This window comes from Bombina bombina, chromosome 4 (assembly GCF_027579735.1).
Source record: "Bombina bombina isolate aBomBom1 chromosome 4, aBomBom1.pri, whole genome shotgun sequence".
Classification (NCBI taxonomy): domain Eukaryota; kingdom Metazoa; phylum Chordata; class Amphibia; order Anura; family Bombinatoridae; genus Bombina; species Bombina bombina.
In genome coordinates, this window is record NC_069502.1 from 74,929,821 (window position 1) to 74,956,194 (window position 26,374).

Below are 26,374 nucleotides of genomic sequence, written 5' to 3' on the forward strand. Positions count from 1 at the left end.
GCTGAATACGGCGAGCAATACGCTCGCCGTATTCAGCATTGCACCAGCAGCTCACAAGAGCTGCTGGTGAAACGCCGCCCCCTGCTGACTCGCGGCCAATCGGCCGCCAGCAGGGGGTGTCAATCAACCTGATCGTACTTGATCAGGTTGATTTCCGACGATGTCTGTCCGTCTGCTCAGAGCAGGCGGACAGGTTATGGAGCAGGGGTCTTTGTGACCGCTGCTTCATAACTGCTGTTTCTGGCGAGTCTGCAGGCTCGCCAGAAACACGGGGCATCAAGCTCCATTCGGAGCTTGATAGATAGGCTCCTATATCTTATTACAAAATGTTTTTTTAGGTAATGCCCAAATACAATGTAAAATACATAGGCAGAAGGGTGATAGGTAAATTCCTTGATTAGTAATTATCAATTCAAAGGGATATGAAAGCGATATTTAAAATGTCCATCACCACATTTCAAATACCCTGAGGAACATGTAAGCAATATACATGCACTTGCAAAAAAAAGCTTCCGTAAAAATGTATCCAGCAAGAGTGACAACTTGTGCATGTGACCCAGCGCCAGTACAGAGGTAAGTGCAAGCATAATTACTTGCCATAAGCACATGCTTCATGTGCCGCTAGTGACATATAATGTGATGTCAGCATACAGAATTCTGGGATGCTAATGAGCATGGATGTGGTCTGTGGTATAATGGACAGAGAGCTGCATGAGCTATAAGTAGTTATTCTAACAGATACTTCTAGTAAAGTTACTCATTATTTAATAACATTTGATATAAGAGATAGTTCTGACCTCATGAATGTGTTGGCAGAAGGCGGGCACCGTGGTGAGCTGACTGATAAGGTTCAGGTAGGCAGCACAAAGGGCATGCAGGGAACAGCGATTATATCCAGGGAGGTTATCCTCATTGTTCAGAGCCAGCTCCTGTAAACAGATTATCAACCAGAAGGAAAAGAAACCGACATTTAGTAACAAATGTACATTTCTGAGAATGACATTTTTATAATGAACAAATTAATTTATATGCCTTATTCACGGCAAATAGTGATTATAGTAAAGAGTTGCTCACAATGTGGGTTTTATTTAGAAGCCGTGAAGGCAAATCTGGAGCGCACGCAGTGCAGATTCGCTCATGAGAACCTGATAATCAAGTTAAGTAGCATTCGTAAAACTGCTGCTTTCTAACCTCTGACACCTAAATCATCTCATCCTCTTCCTTACAATGTGATTGACAGCCTCTGCTCTTGTGTGATTTGTTATGCGACATCGGGGCGGTGCTGCACATGCGGGCAGCACCAGCTATATAATAAATGGGGCTCTGTGTATCCACATATAGTTTTACAAGTTCTCTATTCGAAAAGGATGATCTTACTGGATGCTATGCCTTTCAGAAAGTATATATGTTATGCTGTTATAAGTTAATTAATGTGTTAATCACCTATAGAGGTGCATTTAAATATCGCCATCTAGTGTATGGCTCAGTTTTGCATGTTCAGAATTGTTAGACAAATTGTTCCTCATTAACCACCGTAGATTCCCATCATTCTAGTAGACTAAGGGGTCAATTTATTAATGTGCGAACGGACATTATATGATGTAGCGCATCATGTTTGCTGCACATCGATAAATGCTGACAGCATATGCTGTCAGTATTTATCCTTGCACCAACAGTTTTTGTGAACTGCTGGTGCAATGCCGCCCCCTGCAGTTTCCCCAGCCAATTGGCCGCTAGCAGGGGGTGTCAATCAACCCGATCGTGTTGATTTCTGTCCGCCGTTTCAGATTAGGCAGATAGGTTATGGAGCAGCGGTCTTTACGGAGCTTGATAAATATGCCCCTAAGTCTCAGAAACAGTTTTAGCAGCCATCTTGCTTGCATCTGCACATTAGGGGGATACCAGAGCAATCCAGCTGCCATTCTGTGATCAGCCTACCAGTAGCATCTCTGGTACGCTTATATTTATTTTCCCTAGATAGACTAGTGTTCTAGGACTGTACATTTTGTGTATTGTATATACTGATTGAATGTTATTCTCTTATTTCCAGTTTTACTCTAACTTCCCCACAATAAAAGTTGAATGAAAAGGACCCTGTCCTTGCCTCAATGAGTTGTTAAGGGAGGAGAGTTTAGCTGTCTTTCTAATTATACCTCAGCTACGTGTAAGGAGGGCAGAACACTGAAGTCATTCTGAAGTAATTGATGACTCCAGACTATTATTCAAAAGCCTTTTTGAAGTATGCCCACAGGCCAAAATATTTAAATTAGATGATTCTAAAGTTGTTCACTGGCTGGTCATGCTTGTGAATTAATCAGTAAGATAATCTGCTAATCATTCTGAAGTCATCACCCAGAATTCTTTACCTTAGCTAATGACGTAACAAGCCTGATGATGTCTGATGATGTGCAAATTACTTCTAAAGTAGTTTGATGATCATTAAATGACTCCAGGATGGTCTCTAAAGTAATCATGTTTGCCTTGGGTTCTTGCTCCGCTTAGCTTATTTCCATGACAGTATACTGAAGTATGCTCAGGAATGTGCATGTGTCTTAAGCATTATATGGTCGCAGTGTTTGAAGCAATGTTACAGCAATAATATAATTTGGGATACAGTTTTTGTAAACTGTCCATATGGGTCCCTTTGCATATGAGTACTACATTAAAAATCGCAATTTTCTACAGGTTTTGAAAATTACTATGTCTGATGAAATTATCTACTACATAGGACTAAGGAACATGTTATAGTATTATTTGGTTACAACATTTTGTTATAATATATATTCTTGGTTCTTACCTGTACTGCTAATACGAGGCGTATAAGATCAACAACCACTTCTTCAGTAGCGAGTTCAACGCTTATCATCACCAACAAGCCATACAGAGCTGTATAATGCGCTTGCATGTTACCTGGGTCTCCGCAGCTCAGGTAGATATGTCTATATAATTGCTGAGAATGCTAGAGATCATAAAAAAATCATTAGCAAAGCATTGTGGGAAAGAACACAAAAACTTTCTTTAACCCCTTCACGCCATTAGGACGTTCCATGCCGTCATAACAGCGCTGGAATTTAACGCCGAAGGACGGCATGAAACGTCCTACCTTTTAAGGCATACTGCAGCCCCCCCCCCCCCTTTTGATGAACTCAAGATCAGACTGGGGGCATGACTAGTAACGTAGGCAATTCCCCATAATCCGATTGCATCGATGATTGTGTGATTTCATTTTTGCAACAAGTGTTTACATCGGGTGTTAAGGGATTAATGTTACATTTGGTGTAACAGTCACAATTAAGTAAACTATTTGTCAACATTGAAAACTAGGTATTAATTGATTAACATATCATTAGTACATAGGTTACTCTGCAGATTAGAAGAATTTCAATGTGTTTTTAAACACTTTTCACCTTTTTCCGGTTTCTTGTGATAATTTAAATACATGGATAATTTTAGTGTTTTAATAGAAGTTATGTATTATGTGAACAAGTTGGTTTGATGAAATAATGATGCATAACATTTTAAGTATATACAGTTGCAAGAAAAAGTATGTGAACCCTTTGGAATGATATGGATTTCTGCACAAATTGGTCATAAAATGTGATCTGATCATCATCTAAGTCTCAACAATAGACAATCACAGTCTGCTTTAACTAATAACACATTAAGAATGAAATGTTGCCATGTTTTTATAGAACACACCATGTAAACATTCACAGTGCAGTTGGAAAAAGTATGTGAACCCTTGGATTTAATAACTGGTTGAACTTCCTTTGGCAGCAATAACTTCAACCAAACGTTTCCTGTATTTGCAGATCAGACGTGCACAACGGTCAGGAGTATTTCTTGAACATTCCTCTTTACAGAACTGTTTCAGTTCAGCAATATTCTTGGGATGTCTGGTGTGAATCGCTTTCTTGAGGTCATGCCACAGCATCTCAATCGGGTTGAGGTCAGGACTCTGACTGGGCCACTTCAGAAGGCGTATTTTCTTCTGTTTAAGCCGTTCTCTTGTTGATTTACTTCTATGATTTGGGTCATTGTCTTGTTGCAACACCCATCTTCTGTTGAGCTTCAGCTGGTAGACAGATGGCCTTAAGTTCTCCTGCAAAATGTCTTGATAAACTTGGGAATTAATTTTTCCTTCGATGATAGCAATCCATCCAGGCCCTGACGCAGCAAAGCAGCCCCAAACCATGATGCCCCCACCACCATACTTCACAGTTGGGATGAGGTTTTGATGTTGGTGTGCTGTGCCTCTTTTTCGCCACACATAGTGTTGTGTGTTTCTTCCAAACAACTCAACTTTGGTTTAATCTGTCCACAGAATATTTTGCCAGTACTGCTGTGGAACATCCAGGTGCTCTTGTGCAAACTGTAAACGTGCAGCAATGTTTTGTTTGGACAGCATTCTTATTTAGTGTTTTACGTATTGTAGATTCGCTAACAGGGATGTTAGCATTTGCCAGTGACTTTTGTAAGTCTTTAGCTGACACTCTAGGATTCTTCTTCACCTCATTGAGCAGTCTCCACTGTGCTCTTGCAGTCATCTTTACAGGATGGCCACTTCTAGGGAGAGTAGCAGCAGTGCTGAACTTTCTCCATATATAGACAATTTGTCTTACCGTGGACTGATGAACAGCAAGGCTTTTGGAGATACTTTTATAACCCTTTCTAGCTTTATGCAAGTCAACAATTCTTAATCGTAGGTCTTCTGAGAGGTCTTTTGTGCGAGGCATCATTCACATCAGGCAATGCTTCTTGTGAAAAGCAAACCCAGAACTGGTGTGTGTTTTTTATAGGGCAGGGCAGCTGTAACCAACACCTCCAATCTCAACTCATTGATTGGACTCCAGTTGGCTGACATCTCACTCCAATTAGCTCTTGGAGATGTCATTAGTCTAGGGGTTCACATACTTTTTCCACCTGCACTGTGAATGTTTACATGGTGTGTTCAATAAAAACATGGCAACATTTCATTCTATTGTTGTAACTTAGATGATGATCAGATCACATTTTATGACCAATTTGTGCAGAAATCCAAATCATTCCAAAGGGTTCACATACTTTTTATTGCAACTGTATAACTATTGTGTTAAAAAAGGAAGATAAAAGATTGGTTAAAAAGTTATTTATCATTATATAACTACTTTTAAATCATCAGTGTACTTAAAGGGACACTGTACCCAAATTTTTTCTTTTGTGATTCAGATAGAGCATGCAATTTTAAGCAACTTTCTAATTTACTTCTATTATCAATTTTTCTTCGTTCTCTTGATATCTTTATTTGAAAAAGAAGGCATCTAAGCTGAGGAGCCAGCAAATTTGTGGTTCAGAACCATGGACAGCAATTGTTTATTGGTGCTGCCCAATCAGCAAGGACAACACAGGTTGTTCACCAAAAATGGGCCGGCATCTAAACTTAAATTCTTGCTTTTCAAATAAACATACCAAGAGAATGAGGAAAATTTGATAATAGGAGTAAATTAGAAAGTTGCTTCAAATTGCATGCTCTATCTGAATCACAAAAGAAAAAATTTGGTTACAGTGTCCCTTTAAGTAAAGCGCAGACTGGAGCATGAAATGTCAGATGATTGCTTATGATTGTGAGGGGACAATGGGTATTTCACTGATATTTTAATGTAGTTATATAAATATTGACTCTTTAACCATGATTTTATTGTCTTCTTTAGCACACAGGGGGGTTGAAATACATATACTACTTGATTATTCTCATTAATTAAAGGGACATTAAACTCAAACATTTTATTTTATGATTCAGATAGAGCGTGCATATGTTAACATCTTTCCAATTTACTTTGATTATCAATTTTACTTCATTTTCTTCTAATCCTTTCTTGAAGAAGCAGCAATGCACTAGTGGAAACTAGCTGAACACATTGGTTATTCTATTACAAGAGGCATATATGTGCAGCCACCAATCAGTAATTAGCTTCCAGCTTTTGAGTGGATCTAGATATACTTTACAACAAAAGACACCAGAATGACTCAAATTAGATAAAATAAGTACATTGGAAAGTTGTTTAAATTTGTGTGCTCTGTCTCAATCACAAAATAAAAAATGTGGGTTTCATCTGCCTTTAAAGATAGTCTGTTTTGGACTGAAAGTCCGGCTGCTAGATGAGAAATGCCAACTGAAACGCGTAGATGCTTGTTTTGTCTGCTTGGAACACAGTTGGAAATTATTATACAGGTCGCTCTGTCAATTGTAAACAAAAACATTCTTTCTGCTGCCAAATACGGGGACCATATTGGAACTTTGGAATCACGTGACCGGAACTAAAAACACGAGCCCTACCAACACAGAGGCTGGAAGTAACAACCCGCGAACCTCCAAAAACTGGCCAGATTACAAGTTTATCGGATATCGGGAGTCCTAGGGCCTGGAAATAATCCCATTTATGGTAAGTAATCTGATTATTTGTATTATATCGTCCCATTGTTTTATTTAGATTGCTATTAGAGGGCTCTCTTACTCTTTTGCTTGCCGGTATAATGACTTTTTTAGAAGAAAATCTATCCTTTTTCAACAAAGCTCTGTATCTTTATACTGGGTGCCACCATCTTGTAACGTGTGTATTATTGCATCCTGTGACAGAAGCAGTGAGCGTTTACAGATCAGTGATGTTACTGACTTTTTGAGAGCTTTACGTTGCACTTCGGTTTAGCTTCACAACAGACAGCAAAGGCTTTTACATATTTGGAGTTTTTTTACACAATTTCAAAGTTACATGACAAATATACTCAGGAATAATATAGAGCGCTGCAGTCACTGCAAAACATACAGCTCCTGCTCTAGATTCTACACTTTAAACTGAAGTGCACAATAAGGCTTGTCAAGAAGACAACAATATCACTGATATGTGAGGGTGCACTGCTTCTGTCACTGAGTGAGAGAAAACTTATACTCCAAGATGGCGGCGTCCAGTGTGAAGATGCAGAACCTCACTAACCAGCACTTGTAAAGGGTTGAAATATGAGAACACCTTTACAGACAGCTGAAGGTACAGGAGGAAGAATATCATGGTGAGTAGAAACCATATAACTGTAGTTGTACGCATGCAGTTTAATGTCACTTCAAGTAAAAGAAAAAATATATACTGCATACCTGTTTAATATTGTGAGGGCAGAAAACATATCAGATATTTTAAACAATATATAAGATACACAACATTGGCCTTGAATTAAGATTATAGGGACAGGAAACCCCCCAAAAATTTCATAATTTGGATAGAACAGACAATTTTAATAAGAAAATGTATGCTTACCTGATAAATGTATTTATTTTTTGACATGAGTCCACGGATCATCTAATTACTACTGGGAATACCTCTCCTGCCCTGCAGGAGGTGGCAAAGAGCACCACAGCAAAGCTGTTAAATATCACCTCCCTTCCCTCCCAACCCAGTCATTTGACCGAAGTAAAGGAGAGAAAGGAAGTAACAAGGTGCAGAGGTGTCTGAAGTTTATAATAAACAACAACCTGTCTATCAAAAACAGGGCGGGCTGTGGACTCATCATGTCAAAAAAGAAATACATTTATCAGGTAAGCATAAATTCTCTTTTCTTTTTAATGACATGATGAGTCCACGGATCATCTAATTACTACTGGGAATCAATACCCAAGCTAGAGTACACAGATGATACGGGAGGGACAAGACAGGGAACCTAAACGGAAGGCACCACTGCTTGAAGAACCTTTCTCCCAAAAGCGGCCTCAGCTGAGGCAAAAGTATAACATTTGTAGAACTTTGAAAAAGTGTGAAGAGAGGACCAAGTAGCAGCCTTGCAAATCTGTTCAACAGAAGCCTCATTCTTAAATGCCCATGAGGTAGCAACAGCCCTCGTGGAATGAGCCGTAACTCTCTCTGGAGGCTGCTGTCCAGCAGTCTCATATGCAAAACATATGATACTCTTCAGCCAAAAAGAAAGAGAAGTGGCCGTAGCTTTCTGTCCCTTACGTTTTCCTGAGAAAACCACAAACAATGCAGAAGACTGACGAAAATCCTTAGTCGCCTTCAGGTAAAACTTTAAGGCACGAACCACGTCCAAATTGTGCAGAAGCCTTTCCCTCTGAGAGGTAGGATTAGGACACAATGAAGGAACAACATGTTTATCTCATGATTAATGTTCCAATCAGAAACTACTTTAGGAAGAAATCCTAATTTAGTACGTAAAACTACCTTATCTGAATGAAAAATAAGGTAAGGGGACTCATACTGCAATGCCGAGAGCTCTGATACTCTGCGAGCAGAAGAAATAGCAACAAGAAATAAAACTTTCCAAGATAACAACCTAATATCTAAGGAATGCATAGGCTCAAACGGAGCCCCTTGAAGAACTTTGAGAACTAAATTAAGACTCCATGGAGGAGTAACTGGCTTGAACACAGGCCTGATTCTGACCAAGGCCTGACAAAAAGATTGTACATCTGGATCATCTGCCAAATGTTTGTGTAACAAAATAGATAAGGCAGAAATTTGACCCTTTAGGGAACTTGTCGAAAATCCTTTCTCCAAACTCTCTTGGAGAAAGGACAAAATTCTAGAAATCCTAACTCTACTCCAGGAGTAGCCCCTGGTTTCACACCAATAGAGATATTTATCTTATGGTGGCAGAGATGACATGTCCACCAGATCTGCATACCAAATCCTGCGAGGCCAAGCTGGTGCAATGAGGATCACTGAGGCCCTCTCCTGCTTCATTCGAGCAATGACCCAAGGAAGAAGAGCAAACGGAGGAAATAGGTATGCTAGCCTGAAGGTCCAAGGTACCACCAAGGCATCTATCAGTACTGCCTGAGGATCCCTGGACCTCGACCTGTACCTCGGAAGCTTGGCATTCTGCCGAGATGCCATGAGATCCAATTCTGGCTGACCCCATTTGAGAATCAGACTGGAAAACACCTCCGGATGGAGTTCCCACTCCCCCGGATGAAAGGTCTGCCTGCTCAGGAAATCCGCCTCCCAGTTGCCCACCCCTGGAATGTGGATCGCCGACAGACAGCAAGAGTGGGTTTCCACCCACTGAATTATTTTGGTTACCTCTGTCATCGCCAAGGAACTCCTCATTCTTCCCTGATGATTGATGTAAGCCACTGAAGTTATGTTGTCTGACTGGAACCTGATAAACTGGGCCGAGGCTAACTGGGGCTAGGCCAGAAGAGCATTAAGATCGCTCTCAGCTCCAGAATGTTTATAGGTAGAACAGACTCTGACTGAGTCCAAAGGCCCTGAGCCTTTAGGGAGCCCCAGACATCTCCCCATCCTAGAAGGCTGGCGTCTGTTGTCACAATCACCCAAGATGGTCTGCGAAAGCAGGTTCCCTGGGAGAGATGATCCAGAGACAACCACCATTGAAGAGAATCTCTTGTCTCCTGCTCCAGTAGTATTTGAGGAGACAAGTCTGCATAATCTCCGTTCCATTGCCTGAGCATGTTTAACTGCAGAGGTCTGAGGTGGAACCGAGCAAACGGGATGATGTCCATCGCCGCCACCATCAGCCCTATTACCTCCATGTACTGAGCCACTGATGGCCGAGGAGTAGACTGAAGAGCTAGACAAGTATCGAAGATCTTTGATTTCCTGACTTCTGTCAGAAAAATCTTCATTGATAGGGAATCTATTATGGTTCCCAAGAAAGTTTCTCTTGTCTTTGGGACTAAGGAACTCTTTTCCAAATTTACCTTCCATCCATGAAATCGCAGGAAGGATAACAACATTTCCGTGTGGGATCTTGCTTGTTGTAAGTATGGCGCCTGGACTAGGATGTCGTCCAGGTAGGGTGCCACTGCAATGCCCCGCAACTGAATCACCCCCAACAGCGAACCCAGAACCTTTGAGAAATTCTGGGAGCTGTGGCAAGACCAAAGGGCAGAGCCATGAATTGGAAGTGTTTGTCTAGAAAGGCAAACCTTAGAAATTTGTGATGGTGCCTGTGAATGGGAACATGCAAGTACGCGTCCTTTAAATCCACAGTTGTCATAAATTGACCCTCTTGGACCAAAGGGAGAAAGAAACGAATAGTTTCCATCTTGAAGGACGGTACTCTGAGGAATTTGTTTAGACTCTTGAGATCTAAAATAGGCCTGAAGGTTCCCTCTTGTTTGGGAACCACAAACAGATTGGAATAAAATCCCAGACCCCGTTCCTGAATTGGAACAGGAACTATCACTCCCAGATCGGAGAAGTCGCTTACGCAGCGTAAGAACGCTTCTCTTTTTGTCTGGTCTGCAGATGATCTTGAAAGCAGAAACCTGCCTCTGGGAGGAAACCTTTTGAACTCTAGTTTGTATCCCTGGGACACTATTTCTACTGCCCAGGGATCTTGCACATCTCAAACCCAAGCCTGAGCGAAGAAGGAAAGTCTGCCCCCTACAAGATTCATTCCCAGATCGAGGGCAGACCCTTCATACTGACTTTGATTCAATAGCAGGCTTCTTGGATTGTTTTCCCTTATTCCAAGACTGATTGGGTCTCCATGAAGGTTTAGACTGTTCCTGCTTGGAGGCGGAAGAGGAAGAATTTCCCTTGAAATTTTGAAAGGAACGAAAATTACTCTGTCGTCCCTTTTGTTTGTTTCTTTTGTCCTAGAGGGAGAAGGTGACCCTTACCTCCCGTAATATCAGAGATTATTTCCATCAAGCCAGGTCCAAAGAAGGTCTTCCCCTTGTAAGGAATCGCTAAAAGCTTAGATTTAGAGGATACATCCGCAGACCAAGGTTTTAACCATAAGGCTCTGCGAGCTAGAACAGAGAAACCTGAAATCTTTGCTCCCAGTTTGATAACTTGAAGTGAAGCATCCATAATAAAGGAATTAGCCAATTTAAGAGCCTTTATCCTATCCTGGATTTCATCAAGGGGAGTTTCTGTCCTAATAGCATCAGACAATGCATCAAACCAATATGCCGCCGCACTAGTGACGGTAGCAATGCACACAGCTGGCTGCCATTGTAAGCCCTGGTGTACATACATCTTTTTGAGTAACCCCTCTAATTTTTTTTGTCCATAGGATCTTTAAAAGCACAACTATCCTCTATGGGTATAGTAGTTCTCTTAGCTAAGGTGGAAACAGCTCCTTCCACCTTGGGGACTGTTTGCCAAGCCTCCTTAACCGAGTCGGATATGGGAAACATCTTTTTAAATATAGGAGATGGAGAAAAAGGTATACCCGGTCTCTCCCACTCCTTAGCAATGATCTCAGAGGCTCGGTCTGGTACCGGAAAAACCTCTATCGAGGAAGGTACCTCAAAATATTTGTTCAGCTTACTGGATTTCTTGGGATTAACAACGACTGTGGAGTTGCTGTCGTCCAGAGTAGCTAAAACCTCCTTATGTAACAGACGGAGGTGTTCTAGCTTAAACCTAAAGGATACAACTTCAGTATCAGCAGGAAGAATTACACTGTCAGAATCTGAAATGTCACCTTCAGAAGCTACTACATTATCCTCCTCCTCAGGCTTCTGTGAGGAGACATCTGAAATAGCAACAACTGCATCAGAAACCTCGCTTACTGAATGTCTGATTTTCCTCTTACGCTTTCCCTGCAACATTGGGAAAGCAGACAACGCATCTGAAACTACAGAAGACATGAGAGAAGCGATGTCTTTTAAAGTAAATCCAGCGGGAGCTAGAGAGGAAGTGCATGCCACTGTATGTGAGGGCGGTAAAATTTGGGACGCTTGGGGAGAAAGCTGCGGCATATGTTGAACATTGTCATTAGATTCCTGAACAGCATCCTCCTTAGAAAATGTTGGCTCAGAAAAAAGTCTCTCCCTGTAGCTTAAAGTTTTCTCAATACATAAGGAACAGAAAGGGATTGGTGGTTCCACAATGGCATCAAAACATAGAGAGCAAGTGACACTTTGTAAGGCGTCTTGGTCCATTCTAACACACAATAAAACAATTAGATATAAAAGGATTAAATGTTATTAGTAAATGCAAAAAACATAAAAAACATTACTGTCCCTTTAAATAATAAACAGTAACTCTTTATTCCATTTAAGCAAATATAGTATAGAGAGGCTTAATACGTTAAAATAAACCTGCAAACACCCCTTTGCTGAGGTGCCTACCTCCTCTGAGCAGGAGCCGTATCTACCCGCAACTTGAATTTCAGTCGCACAGTCTGTCTCCGGATTTAACACGCAGTTATGACGGCCTCCGGTGTTAACATCCCGGATGGAGTGCTCCCTGTAGCTTAACGCAGCTAGGATTTAGAGATGCGTAGAAGCTTTCCTACCATGAAAGGAAAAAGCGTGCGCAATCACTTGCCGCTTCCTGGAGTACCTCCCATCGTGGGCATGTCATTAAGGAATCTCCCGGTTGGTTATTAAAGTTATAGAACCGCCGGGAGATGTGGAACCACCGCTATAATTAGAACCAGCCCAAGTGCCTGCTTCTAAACTGCCCAAAATGTCCCCTAAGCTCCTAGGGCAATCTAAGATTTGTTAACAATGAGGTCTGTCCCATTTAATAATAAAGTGCCCAACCTTTTTCTGAGTCATATTTATCCCCCAGAAAGAAAGCCAGCACTTACCTCATATTCTGCCTGACAGCAAGACAGTTCCCAGGTTTGAGAGGTCCTCTCCCTCACATGGACCTGTGAAATAAAAGAAAGTCCTGAGTAAGTATCCCTCAGGTTTTCAGGGTTAGCGCAGCATCAATATATAGGAGGCGCAGTGAGAATTATGTCCCACAAGTTCCCATTGCTCTAAAGCCACCACTGCTCTACTGCAGAGACTGATATGGACTACGGCTACACCCTAGGACAAAGCAGCACAATCTTGCACTAAATAAACTCTTGATTGAAGAATCTTTTCTAACACCTACTTTACCACCTCCTTGCTCTTAACGTAGGCAAAGAGAATGACTGGGTTGGGAGGGAAGGGAGGTGATATTTAACAGCTTTGCTGTGGTACTCTTTGCCGCCTCCTGCAGGGCAGGAGTGGTATTCCCAGTAGTAATTAGATGATCCGTGGACTCATCGTGTCATTAAAAAGAAAAAACTTTCCAATTGACTTCTATTATCAAATTTGCTTCATTCTCTTGTTATCCTTTGCTGAAGGAACAGCTTTGCATTACTGGCAGCTAGCTAAGCACATCTAGTTAGCCAATCACAAGAGACAAATGTGTGCAAGCACCAATCGGCAACTAGCTTCTACTAGTGTAGAATATGTGCATATTTTTTTCAACAAGGGATAACAAGAGAATGAAGCACATTTAAAAATAGAAAATTACATCTATCTGAATCAAGCATGTATAATTTTAACTTTCCTATCCCTTTAACTGTAATATAGTGATGAGGTTTGAGTAACATACAGAAGTTTAGGTAAGGAATATGTCTGAGTACTGACAAGACCCAATTCTGTACAAACTCTCTACAATTCTGTAAAAACACTTTCAATTTTACACCCCCGAATCTTATTATGTATTCAAAACAATACCGCTGGTAAAGTCAATGTTTCATAAAGATCACGAGCTTGGTAGTATAATGCGCACTGTAATATTCATGTTGGATAATGCATGCGTCCTTTCCCGTATATAATAGATTTCTACGAGGAAGTGGACTAAAAATCATGTCCAATAATGCTTAACCAACAACATTTAATACCTGATTGTGAGTAATTGTTTGCACCAGTGCAAAATAATGTACCAGCATTATCAATTGTGCCCGACTTGAAATCTAGCGCTTTATGGGGAATTACATTTTAAAGGGATATGAAACCCACATTTTTTCTTTCATAATTCAGATAGAGCATGCGATATTAAGCAATTTTCTTATTTACTCCTATTATCAATTTTTCTTTGTTCTCTTGGTATCTTTATTTGAAAATGCAGGAATATAAGCGTAGTTGTCTGCGCATTTTTGGTTCAGCACCTGGGTAGTGCTTGCTGATTGGTGGCTACATTTAGACACCAATCAGCAATCGCTTCCCAGGTGCTGAACCAAAAATGGGCAGGCTCCTAAGCTTACGATCTTGCTTTTTCAAATAAAGATACCAAGAGAACGATGATTTTTTTAAATAGGAGTCAATTTGAAAATTGCTTAAAATCTCATGCTCTATCTGAATCATGAAAGAAAAAAAATTGGGTTTCATATCCTTTTAAAGGGACATTAAAGACTAATGGCTAGATTACAAGTTGTGCGTTAGGCTTAAAAAGCAGCGTTGGCCGGTCCCAACGCTGCTTTTTAACGCCCGCTGGTATTACTAGTCTTGAAATGACAGGCTCACTGCTCACTTTTTTGGCCAGACTCGGAAATACCGCAAATCCACTTACGTCAATTGCGTATCCTCTTTTTTCAATGGGACTTGCATAGCGTCAGAATTACGAGTCTGACAAAAAGTGGTAGACCCTCTCCTGTCAAGCCTGGTACCGCATTTTAAAGTCAGTACTTAAGAGTTTTACACTACAACGCCGTAGCATAAAAGTCTTAACTAAAGTGCTAAAAAGTACACTAACACCCATAAACTACCTATTAACCCCTAAACCAAGGCCCCCCCACATCGCAAACACTAAAATAAATATTTTAACCCCTAATCTTCCGAACCGGACATCGCCGCCACTATAATAAATATATTAACCCCTAAACCGCCGCACTCCCGCCTCGCAAACACTAGTTAAATATTATTAACCCCTAATCTGCCGTCCCTAACATCGCCGCCACCTACCTACATTTATTAACCCCTAATCTGCCGCCCACAATGTCGACGCCACTATATTAAATGTATTCACCCCTAAACCTAAGTATAACCCTATCCCTAACTCCCCCAACTTAAATATAATTACAATAAATCTAAATAAAAATACTACAATTACCTAAATAATTCCTATTTAAAACTAAATACTTACCTATAAAATAAACCCTAAGATTGCTACAATATAACTAATAGTTACATTGTAGCTAGCTTAGGGTTTATTTTTATTTTACAGGCAACTTTGTATTTATTTTTTTAGAATAGTTACTAAATAGTTATTAACTATTTAATAACTACCTAGTTATAATAAACACAAATTTACCTGTAAAATAAAACCTAACCTAAGTTACACTAACACCTAACACTACACTATAATTAAATACATTAAATAAATAAAATACAATTAATTACAATTAAATAAAATTATCTAAAGTACGAAAAAACCCCCCACTAAATTACAGAAAATAATAAAATAATTACAAGATTTTTAAACTAATTACAAAAATCCCCCAAAATAAAAAAAGCCCTACCCTACACTAAATTAAAAATAGCCCTTAAAAGGGCCTTTTGCGGGCATTGCTCCAAAGTAATCAGCTCCTTTACCTGTAAAAAAAAGTTCAAATATCCCCCCCCAACATTAAAACCCACCACTCACACCACCAACCCTACTCTAAAACCTACCCAATCCCCCCTTAAAAAAACATAACATTAACCCCTTGAAGATCACCCTACCGTGAGATGTCTCCACCCAACCGGGCAGAAGTGGTCCTCCAGACGGGCAGAAGTCCTCATCCAAGCCGGGCAGAAGAGGTCCTCCAGACGGGCAGAAGTCTTCATCCAGGTGGCATCTTCTATCTTCATCCATCTGGCGTGGAGCGGGTCCATCTTCAAGACACCCGACGTGGAGCATCCTCTTCATCCGGAGTCTTCTTACTAAATTACGGTACCTTTAAGTGACGTAATCCAAGATGGCGTCCCTTCAATTCCGATTGGCTGATAGAATTTTATCAGCCAATCGGAATTAAGGTAGAAAACATCCTATTGGCTGATCCAGTCAGCCAATAGGATTGCGCTCGCATTCTATTGGCTGATTGGAACAGCCAATAGAATGCCAGCTCAATCCTATTGGCTGATTGGATCAGCCAATAGGATTGAACTTCAATCCTATTGGCTGATTGCATCAGCCAATAGGATTTTTTCTACCTTAATTTCCGATTGGCTGATAGAATTCTATCAGCCAATCGGAATTGAAGGTACGCCATCTTGGATGACGTCACTTAAAGGTACCGTCATTTAGTAAGAAGACTACGGATGAAGAGGATGCTCCGCGTCTGATGTCTTGAAGATGGACCCGCTCCACGCCAGATGGATGAAGATAGAAGATGCCGTCTGAATGAAGACTTCTGCCCGTCTGGAGGACCTCTTCTGCCTGGCTTGGATGAAGACTTCTGCCCATCTGGAGGACCACTTCTGCCCAGTTGGGTGAAGACGTCTCACGGTAGGGTGATCTTCAAGGGGTTAGTGTTAGGTTTTTTTAAGCAGGGATTGGGTGGGTTTTAGAGTAGGGTTGGTTGTGTGGGTGGTGGGTTTTAATGTTGGGGGTTATTTGTACTTTTTTTACAGGTAAAGGAGCTGAATACTTTGGGGCAATGCCCCGCAAAAGGCCCTTTTAAGGGTTATTTGTAATTTAGTGTAGGGTAGGGCTTTTTTATTTTGGGGGGGCTTTTTTATTTTGTTAGGGGGATTAGAGTAGGTGTAATTAGTTTAAAAATCTTGTAATTATTTTATTATTTTCTGTAATTTAGTGTTTTGTTTTTTTTTGTACTTTAGATCATTTTATTTAATTGTAATTAATTGTATTTAATTTAGTTAATTTATTTAATTATAGTGTAGTGTTAGGTGTAATTGTAACTTAGGTTAGGTTTTATTTTACGGGTAAATTTGTCTTTATTTTAATTAGGTAGTTATTAAATAGTTAATAACTATTTAATAACTATTCTAACTAGTTAAAATAAATACAAAAATGCCTGTAAACTAAAAATAAACCCTAAGCTAGCTACAATGTAACTATTTATTTAAATTATATTTAAGTTAGGGGGTGTTAGGGTTAGGTTTAGACTTAGGTTTAGGGGTTAATAACTTTATTATAGTGGTGGCGACGTTGTGGGCGGCAGATTAGGGGTTAATAAGTGTAGTTAGGTTGCAGCGACATTGGGGGCGGCAGATTATGGGTTAATAAATATAATGTAGGGTTTGGCGATGTTGGAGGCAGCAGATTAGGGGTTACTAAATATAATGTAGGTGGCGGCGGTGTCCAGAGCGGCAGATTAGGGGTTAATAATATAATACAGGTGTCGGCGATGTCGGGGGCGGCTGATTAATAAGTGTAAGATTAGGGGTGTTTAGACTTCGGGTTCATGTTAGGGTGTTAGGTGTAGACATAAAAAGTATTTCCCCATAGGAATCAATGGGGCTGCGTTAGGAGCTTTACGCTGCTTTTTTGCAGGGGGTTTTTCAGCCGGCTCTCCCCGTTGATTCCTATTGGGAAATCGTGCACAAGCACGTTCACCCAGCTCACCACTAACGTAAGCAGCGCTGGTATTGAGGTGAGACGTGGAGCTAAATTTTGCTCTTCGCTCACTTTTTGCGGCTAACGCCAGGTTTGTAAAAACCCGTAATACCAGCGCTGTTTGTAAGTGAGCGGTGAGCTAAAACTGCTCTTCAGCACCGCACCCCTCCTAACGCAAAACTCGTAATCTAGGTGTAAGTAAATGCTAGATAGAATGATGCATTCAAAGAAAAGATTAGTCTGTGACTAATATTATGTAGATGTATTTTCTAAAGTTTCATTAGCTGTTTAACTATTGGCAAAATAAGTGTAAAGTTTTAGTGTCTATAAAACAGTGGGAGCTGCCATGTTGTAACTTAAGTTACCTCCTTGGATGTGACCAATAAGGGAAAGTTATAAATAGGTCACTAGAGCATGCAGCCAATGACTGTATAGAATATAACAGTGTTCTGCTCATCCATTTCTATCAGGAACTGAAAAGCTCCCAATTTCAAAATGGAATTACAGGAAAAGGGGAAAAATTAAATAATGTAAGTATATTGCAGAGTTTTTTTTATATATACCATTATTGCATAGAAAATATAAGCCTGTGACTTGCCATATGTGTGTCTGTATAATAAAAAGGATACATTACTACATCATATTGCAAGGCAGATGCTGGCACTTGTGCCAACCAAAGCCATAGTAAATATCTCTATAAAGCACTGCTCATCTGCTGTGTTTATATATATCAATCTGCTGTAGAAGCAGCTTTTGTTGTAGTGTGTTGTGAGCCTCCACATGCATGTTAAAGGGACCCTCAAGTCAAAATTAATCTTACATGAATCAGATAGAGCAGGCAATTATAAACAACTTTACAATTTACTTCCATTAACAAAATGTGCACAGTCTTTTTATATTTACACTTTTTGAGTCACCAGCTCCTACTGAGCATGTGCAAGAATTCACAGATTATATGTATATGCATTTGTGATTGGCTCATGGCTGTCATGTGATACATGAGGAGTGGAAATAGGCATAACTGAAATTTACAAATCATTTAAAATTCAGACTTAATGCTATTGCATTATCTTTTTATAATGCATTTGTTGATTATGCAAATATACTGTATTTAGTGGCACCTTTAAGAAGCAGTGGTCTGATTCTTAATCTGTTTTCCAATGAGGTGCTGAACATTTTATTCTGGGGTGACTGACAAGCTCTGCTCTTATCCAATTGGTTTTGTAAAAGCAGGGTTGTGTGGCTAAAGTAAACCCCTGTGCAGTCATACATGCATGAGGCAGATGCCGTATTGCTGGCCCTGAATGCAAGCGGACAAGTTTCCTGGCTAGGAACTTTGTCCTCTAATATAATCATAAATGTTCTGTGTTTATCTTTAAATGTCATATATGTCCTCAATGCTCTCAAAAGAGATATCATTTACATTTCTAAGTTTCAATGCCACATACCTACTTAAAAATACTGATATGTCCCAGTCTGGGACCTTAAAGGGACAGTATACTATAAAATTGTTTTTCCCTTAATGTGTTTCCAATTACATTATTTTACCAGCTGAAGAGTATAAAATGTATGAGATTGCTTTTTTAAGGCTTATTTGTGTATATGAATTAGCTGGTTTTGTGTTTTGAAGCCACAACCTAATAAAATGGGTTGAGCTTGTAGGTATAATATCTCATTACTGTATCACATTGTGTCATATAACTGCTCCTTTATCTTATATCTGTCCATAAACCAATCACCAATACATGGAGAGAACAATGGAAAATTAACATTTTATTACCTTATCTCTTCTATACCCCACTGGGAGTGTAATTCCTTCTACTGGCTGTGTTAACATAGCTTGGTCTTAAGACCAAAAACTTTCAGAATGGGTGGGGATACCACAGGCTAAATAAACTATTTCAGATGCCAATATAAGGGTAATGGAAATACAATTTAATACCGTCCAGCAGGTAAAGTGGATCATTTGGAACAAATTAAAGGGGAGACATTTTTTAAACAAACTGCCCCTTTAACTGTCACTTTACAATAGTTTTATAACCTCCTTACCACCCATCCCCTCTCTTTAACATTGCCCTGTCTTCAAAAATTTTTTCCTATAACACAGCACGTTTTAGAGGCAATGGCCTCTAGTTATCAAGCCGTCAACCTCAAATACGCTAGAATTCCGCAGCGTATTTGTGGCGAGGCTGATTCACCTAAGTTATCAAGCCCTGCTGCCCGGCAAAAGTAGAATTTTGTGACGTAAGCTTCGATCCGCCGGACTCAGTCCGACACAGATCGATTCTTACGTCACTCCAGATGTTCCGAACGCAAGTTCGGCACAATCTGACTACTTTTGGGAGTTATCAAATGACTACCAGGTACGCTCGGCACTTTTCCGGCCCAGCGTACCTGGTTTTCAATCCACTGCCCTGGAGGCGGCGGATCCCATAGGAATCAATGGGAGTCTGACCATAGCGAAAGCTCATGTTCGCTGTTGCCAGACATCCCATTGAATCCTATGGGAAACGTCTGCACCTAACACCCTAACATGTACCCCGAGTCTAAACACCCCTAATCTGTCCCCCCCTACACCGCCGCAACTAAATAAATGTATTACCCCTAAACCGCAGCTCCCGGAGCCCGCCACAACTATAATAAACATGTTAACCCCTAAACCACCGCTCCCGGAGCCCACCGCCACTCTAATAAACGTATTAACCCCTAAACCACCGCTCCCGGACCCCACCGCCACCTACATAATACCTATTAACCCCTATCCTGCCCCCCCTATACTGCTGCCACCTATAATAAATTTATTAACCCCTATCCTGCCGATTCCGTACCACGCCGCAACTAAATAAATTGTTTAACCCCTAAACCGCTGCTCCCGGACCCCGCCACCACCTATATTAAACTTATTTACCCCTAATCTGACCCCCCTACACCGTCGCCACCTATAATAAATTTATTAACCCCTATCCTGCCCCCCCTATACCGCCGCCATCTATATTAAACTAATTAACCCCTAAACCTAAGTCTAACCCTAACACCCCCTAACTTAAATATTATTTTAATAAATCTAAATAAAATTAGTCTTATTAACTAAATTAATCCTATTTAAAACTAAATACTTACCTATAAAATAAACCCTAATATAGCTACAATATATAGGTACAATAGCTATTAAATAGTTATTAACTATTTAATAGCTACCTAGTTAAAATAAAGACAAATTTACTTGTAAAATAAAAACTAACCTAAGTTACAATTACACCTAACACTACACTATCATTAACTAAATTATTCCTATTTAAAACTAAATACTTACCTGTAAAATAAACCCTAATATAGCTACAATGTAATTAATAATTACATTGTAGCTATTTTAGGATTTATATTTATTTTACAGGTAACTTTGTATTTATTTTAACTAGGTTGAATAGTTATTAAATAGTTATTAACTATTTAATAACTACCTAGCTAAAAGAAATACAAAATTACCTGTAAAATAAATCCTAACCTAAGTTACAATTAAACCTAACACTACACTATCATTAAATAAAATAAATTAAATAACTACAAATACCTACAATTAAATAAACTAACTAAAGTACAAAAAATAAAAAAAAATAAGTTACAAAAAAATAAAAAAATATTACAAGATTTTTAAGCTAATTACACCTAATCTAAGTCCCCTAATAAAATAACAAAGCCCCCCCAAAATAAAAAAAATGCCCTACCCTATTCTAAATTACAAAAGTTAACAGCTCTATTACCTTACCAGCCCTTAAAAGGGCCTTTTGTGGGGCATGCCCCAAAGAAATCAGCTCTTTTGCATGTTAAAAAAAATACAACCCCTCCCCCCCAATATTAAAACCCACCACCCACATACCCCTACTCTAACCCACCCAATCCCCCCTTAAAAAAAACCTAACACTACCCCCCTGAAGATCATCCTACCTTTAGCCGTCTTCAGCCAGCCGACCACCGATGGAACAGAAGAGGACATCCGCAGTGGCCGAAGTCTTCATCCAAGGGGCACTGAAGAGGTCTTCCATCCGATAGAAGTCTTCATCCAGGCGGGGTCTTCAATCTTCATCCATCCAGAGCGGAGCCATCTTCAAAGCAGCCGACTCAGAGCCATCTTCATCCACCGACGACTACTCACCGAATGAATATTCCTTTAAGTGACGTCATCCAAGATGGCGTCCCTCGAATTCCGATTGGCTGATAGGATCAGCCAATCGGAATTAAGGTAGGAAAAATCTGATTGGCTGATCCAATCAGCCAATCAGATTGAGCTCGCATTCTATTGGCTGATCGGAACAGCCAATAGAATGCGAGCTCAATCTGATTGGCTGATTGGATCAGCCAATCGGATTGAACTTGAATCTGATTGGCTGATTGGATCAGCCAATCAGATTTTTCCTACCTTAATTCCGATTGGCTGATAGAATCCTATCAGCCAATCGGAATTCGAGGGATGCCATCTTGGATGACGTCACTTAAAGGAATATTCATTCGGCGAGTAGGCGTCAGTGGATGAAGATGGCTCCGCATCGGCTGCTTTGAAGATGGCTCCGCTCCGCTCCGGATGGATGAAGATTGAAGACGCCACCTGGATGAAGACTTCTATCGGATGGAAGACCTCTTCAGCGCCCCTTGGATGAAGACTTCGGCCGCTGCGGATGTCCTCTTCTGTTCCATCGGTGGTCAGCTGGCTGAAGACGACTAAAGGTAGGATGATCTTCAGGGGGGTAGTGTTAGGTTTTTTTAAGGGGGGATTGGGTGGGTTAGAGTAGGGGTATGTGGGTGGTGGGTTTTAATGTGGGGGGGGGGTTGTATTTTTTTTAACATGCAAAAGAGCTGATTTCTTTGGGGCATGCCCCGCAAAAGGCCCTTTTAAGGGCTGGTAAGGTAATAGAGCTGTTAACTTTCGTAATTTAGAATAGGGTAGGGCATTTTTTTTATTTTGGGGGACTTTGTTATTTTATTAGGGGGCTTAGATTAGGTGTAATAAGCTTAAAAATCTTGTAATATTTTTTTATTTTTTGTAACTTAGTTTTTTTATTTTTTGTACTTTAGTTAGTTTATTTAATTGTATTTAATTGTAGGTATTTGTAGTTAATTAATTTAATTTATTTAATGATAGTGTAGTGTTAGGTTTAATTGTAACTTAGGTTAGGATTTATTTTACAGGTAATTTTGTATTTCTTTTAGCTAGGTAGTTATTAAATAGTTAATAACTATTTAATAACTATTCTACCTAGTTAAAATAAATACAAAGTTACCTGTAAAATAAATATAAATCCTAAAATAGCTACAATGTAATTATTAATTACATTGTAGCTATCTTAGGGTTTATTTTATAGGTATACTTACTTACTTAGTTTTAAATAGGAATAACTAATTTAATAAGAGTGATATTTATTTAGATTTATTTAAGTTAGGGGGGTGTTAGGGTTAGACTTAGGGTTAGGGTTAGACTTAGGTTTAGGGGTTAATAATTTTATTATAGGTTGCAGCGGTATAGGGGGGCAGTATAGGGTTTAATACATTTTTTATAGGTGGCGACGTTGTAGGGGGGTCAGATTAGGGGTTAATAAGTTTAATATAGGTTGCGGCGGGGTCCGGGAGCGGCGGTTTAGGGGTTAAACAATTTATTTAGTTGCGGCGGGGTACGGGATCGGCAGGATAGGGGTTAATAAATTTATTATAGGTGGCGGGGGGGCAGAATAGGGGTTAATAGGTATTATGTAGGTGGCGGCGGGGTCCGGCAGTGGCGGATTAGGGGTTAATCAGTTTATTAGAGTGGCGGTGGGGTCCGGGAGCGGCGGTTTAGGGGTTAATACATTTATTATAGTTGCGGCGGGGTCTAGGAGCTGTGGTTTAGGGGTTAATAACTTTATTTAGTTGCGGGGGCTCCGGGGGCGCTGGTATAGGGGGTAGAACAGTGTAGTTTAGTGTGGGTGCTTAGTGACAGCTTATCAATAAAGCTGGGAAAAAGCCGAAGAGCAGCGAGATCTGATGAGTGATAACTATCACAGTCCGCTGCTCATCGCCACGTACTTGGTGCACGGCTTTTTGACAGCTTTTTTGATAACTTTGGCGAGCGTATTCAGGCGATGGTAGGCGAGCTTAAGTGGGCGTATTGGGGCCAGCGATGGCAGGTAAGTAGACACGTTGATAACTAGAGGCCAATGTGAAGCTGTACCAACCACTGTAATGTAGCATATCAGAAAAACACCAATAGAATCTGAGTAGCAATTGAAAAAGAGCAGGATTAAGCGGGAACGGGAGGGTTTAAAATGGCATAAATTTCACAGCGTTTAACTTCCTGGACTAGGACAGATCATTACTGTTTAAAAGGTCATTTTAAAATTCAGTGTCTATAAAGAAAGTATCAGAGCCTTATAACTCCCCAGAATATTATCTTTTTGCAAGAGCCCATACGGAGGCACAAACTATATAACTTACCTTCTTCATAAAGAGAGTGTCCGGTCTTGAACACTTGTCGACTTTGAGATTGAACACAGCGATATCAGGTACAGTACTGAAGTAATAAAACAGATTTCATAAATTGATGTATCATTTAATACATTTAAATTTCAGCAAAACAATCAAAAAGAAACAATTATCGACTGATAAAGTTTGTTTTTGATAAATGGTTAATTAATGAGTTATAAGTAATACAGAATAAAATTATTGCTTAATTATATGAATAAGTGTCTCCTCTTAATTTGTTAAGCACCAGCACTGGGCATAAAACACGTGTGGTGCGCAGTGGCATTTAGCAGCCTTCTAATTGCCAAAAAGCAACGCCAAAGCCATATAAGTCCGCTATTTCTGAACAAAGGGGATCCCAGAGAAGCATTTACAACCATTTATGCCATAATTGCATAAGTTGTAAGTAATTTCTGTGAGAAACCTAAAGTTTGTGAAAAAGTGAACAATTTTTTTTTATTTGATCGCATTTGGCGGTGAAATGGTGGCATGAAATATACCAAAATGGGGCTAGATCAATACTTTGGGTTGTCTACTACACTACACTTAAGCTAAAATTAACTCTACAAGCTGCCTACATGCTCCCTAATTAACCCCTTCACTGCTGGGCATAAAACACGTGTGGTGCGCAGAGGCATTTAGCAGCCTTCTAATTACCAAAAAGCAATGCCAAAGCCATATAAGTCTGCTATAATGACATGTCTGGCACACAGTGTTGGGGCAAGAGTCCATCTGACCACTGATACCTGATCTGCAAAGCATGGTCAGGGCAGGTATATCACCTACACTGCGCACTGTGAAGCGGGCGTAACCCTTACACGTAACCCTTACACTACCTGATCGATACAACATCATACCTGATGTTTTAAAGCACGTTATTCCAAACAATTTAGGAATGTTAGGTGATTTATGCCCTTTATGGATTAAAACCAGACTCTGCATCAACTATGTAATTTTCTATGGGAGTTTTGCCATGGATCCCCCTCCGGCATGCCACAGTCCAGGTGTTAGTGCCCTTGAAACAACTTTTCCATCACTATTGTGGCCCGAAAGAGTCCCTGTGGGTTTTAAAATTCACCTGCCTATTGAAGTCTATGGCGGTTCGCCCGGTTCGCAAACTTTTGTCGAAGTTCGAGTTCTCCGTTCGCGAACCCAAATTTTTAGGTTTGCGACATCACTATCCGCCATACATGTATGAGTGCACAATAAAAGCATAAATATATAAGCCATATGTACATTTATATCAGTTATGTGACAATCAGGTTTTTGTTGTTTCCTTATTCACAGGAGTAAATTCATGTCTCTGTTCAAATAAATCTAAAAATCATCATTTTGCTTGCTTCTGAATCATGAAAGAAAACATTTGGGTCTCATATACCTTTAAATGTAAGTCTATGAGAATTAGAATCCAATTTTATTTTTCAAATTTTAGCATTTGTGGTACAAAGAATATTTGAATGGCAAACTGCAACATTTATCTTTTACGATCTCCTAGCAGCCGACGTATTACCCTAATCACAATTTGCATGAATGCCCTCTTTATCCTCACATCTCAGAGCCTTATTTAAATCACTTTAGCTGGGAAAGCTTACTAATGCCAGGAATACCTACAGAAAATACCTGATATCCTGGTGGTTATGGCCTTTCATGATTCAGGTTTATACAATTTTTAAAAACTGTTAAAGGGACACTAAACCCAAATGTTTTCTTTAATGATTCAGATAGAGCATGCAAATTTAAGCAACTTTATAATTTACTCCTATTATCTACCTAGGTGCTGAACCTAAAATGGGCTGGCTCTTAAGCTGTACATTCCTGCTTTTCAAATAAAGACAGCAAAAGAAAGAATAAAAATTAATAATAGAAGTAAATTAGAAAGCTGCTTAAAATTGCATGCTCTATATGAATTATGAAATTTGGATTTAGTATCCCTTTACGTTTACTTCTATTACCAAATTGACCTATTTCCATGAAAGCATATAGTGTCTCAGGAGCGTGCATGTGTCACAAGCCCTGAATTGCAGCAGTGTTTACAGCAATGTTTGTATCAATGTTATGCATAATAGAAGCACAATGTACTGTACTCTATCTGAATCATAAAACGTTCATTTTAACATCCACGTCCCTTTAATTCCACTCTACAGATATATTCATCATGGACTTTCCCTCAAAACATATCACCTACTTCAATGGCATTTAATCAGTTTCCTTCCCTTAATCAATCAGAAGTAGTAAACCTGTAATGTGTAATCCATTCCATACCTGATACTTGAGAATTTGTGCCTGTTTTCATGGCGATCCATGAGGCAGATAAGAATCTCCAAGACAAAGAGGCGGATTTCATCATCATCCATCAATACCGGGGAGAGTAACGGGTCTAGAAATGAGCTGGGCAGGGCGGTAAGCATATTGCTGCACTGAAATACCATGGACACCTTAGGAGAGACAGGAAAGACAGTGGAGGTCTTGCAATAGCTGGTAACTGATGAGTTTTAATTTAAGGAAACGTAGAAAAAACAGAATTTATGTTTACCTGATAAATTTCTTTCTCCTACGGTGTATCCGGTCCACGGCTTCATCCTTATTTGTGGGATATTCTC

At 39.8% G+C, this 26,374-nt stretch overlaps 1 protein-coding gene across 3 annotated transcripts in view; it reads right to left on the bottom strand.

Moving 5' to 3' along the window:
- The window catches only part of EFR3B (EFR3 homolog B), a 423,284-nt gene that overhangs the window by 39,140 nt on the left and 357,770 nt on the right, over positions 1-26,374 (bottom strand). For all 3 annotated transcript variants that reach the window (XM_053709515.1, XM_053709514.1, XM_053709516.1), the window contains 4 exons: positions 26,037-26,209; positions 23,748-23,823; positions 2,798-2,959; positions 798-929 (listed from right to left, as the gene is read on the bottom strand). In XM_053709515.1, coding sequence (XP_053565490.1) covers positions 798-929; positions 2,798-2,959; positions 23,748-23,823; positions 26,037-26,209 — 543 coding nt within the window. The remainder of the gene's footprint in view (positions 1-797; positions 930-2,797; positions 2,960-23,747; positions 23,824-26,036; positions 26,210-26,374) is intronic.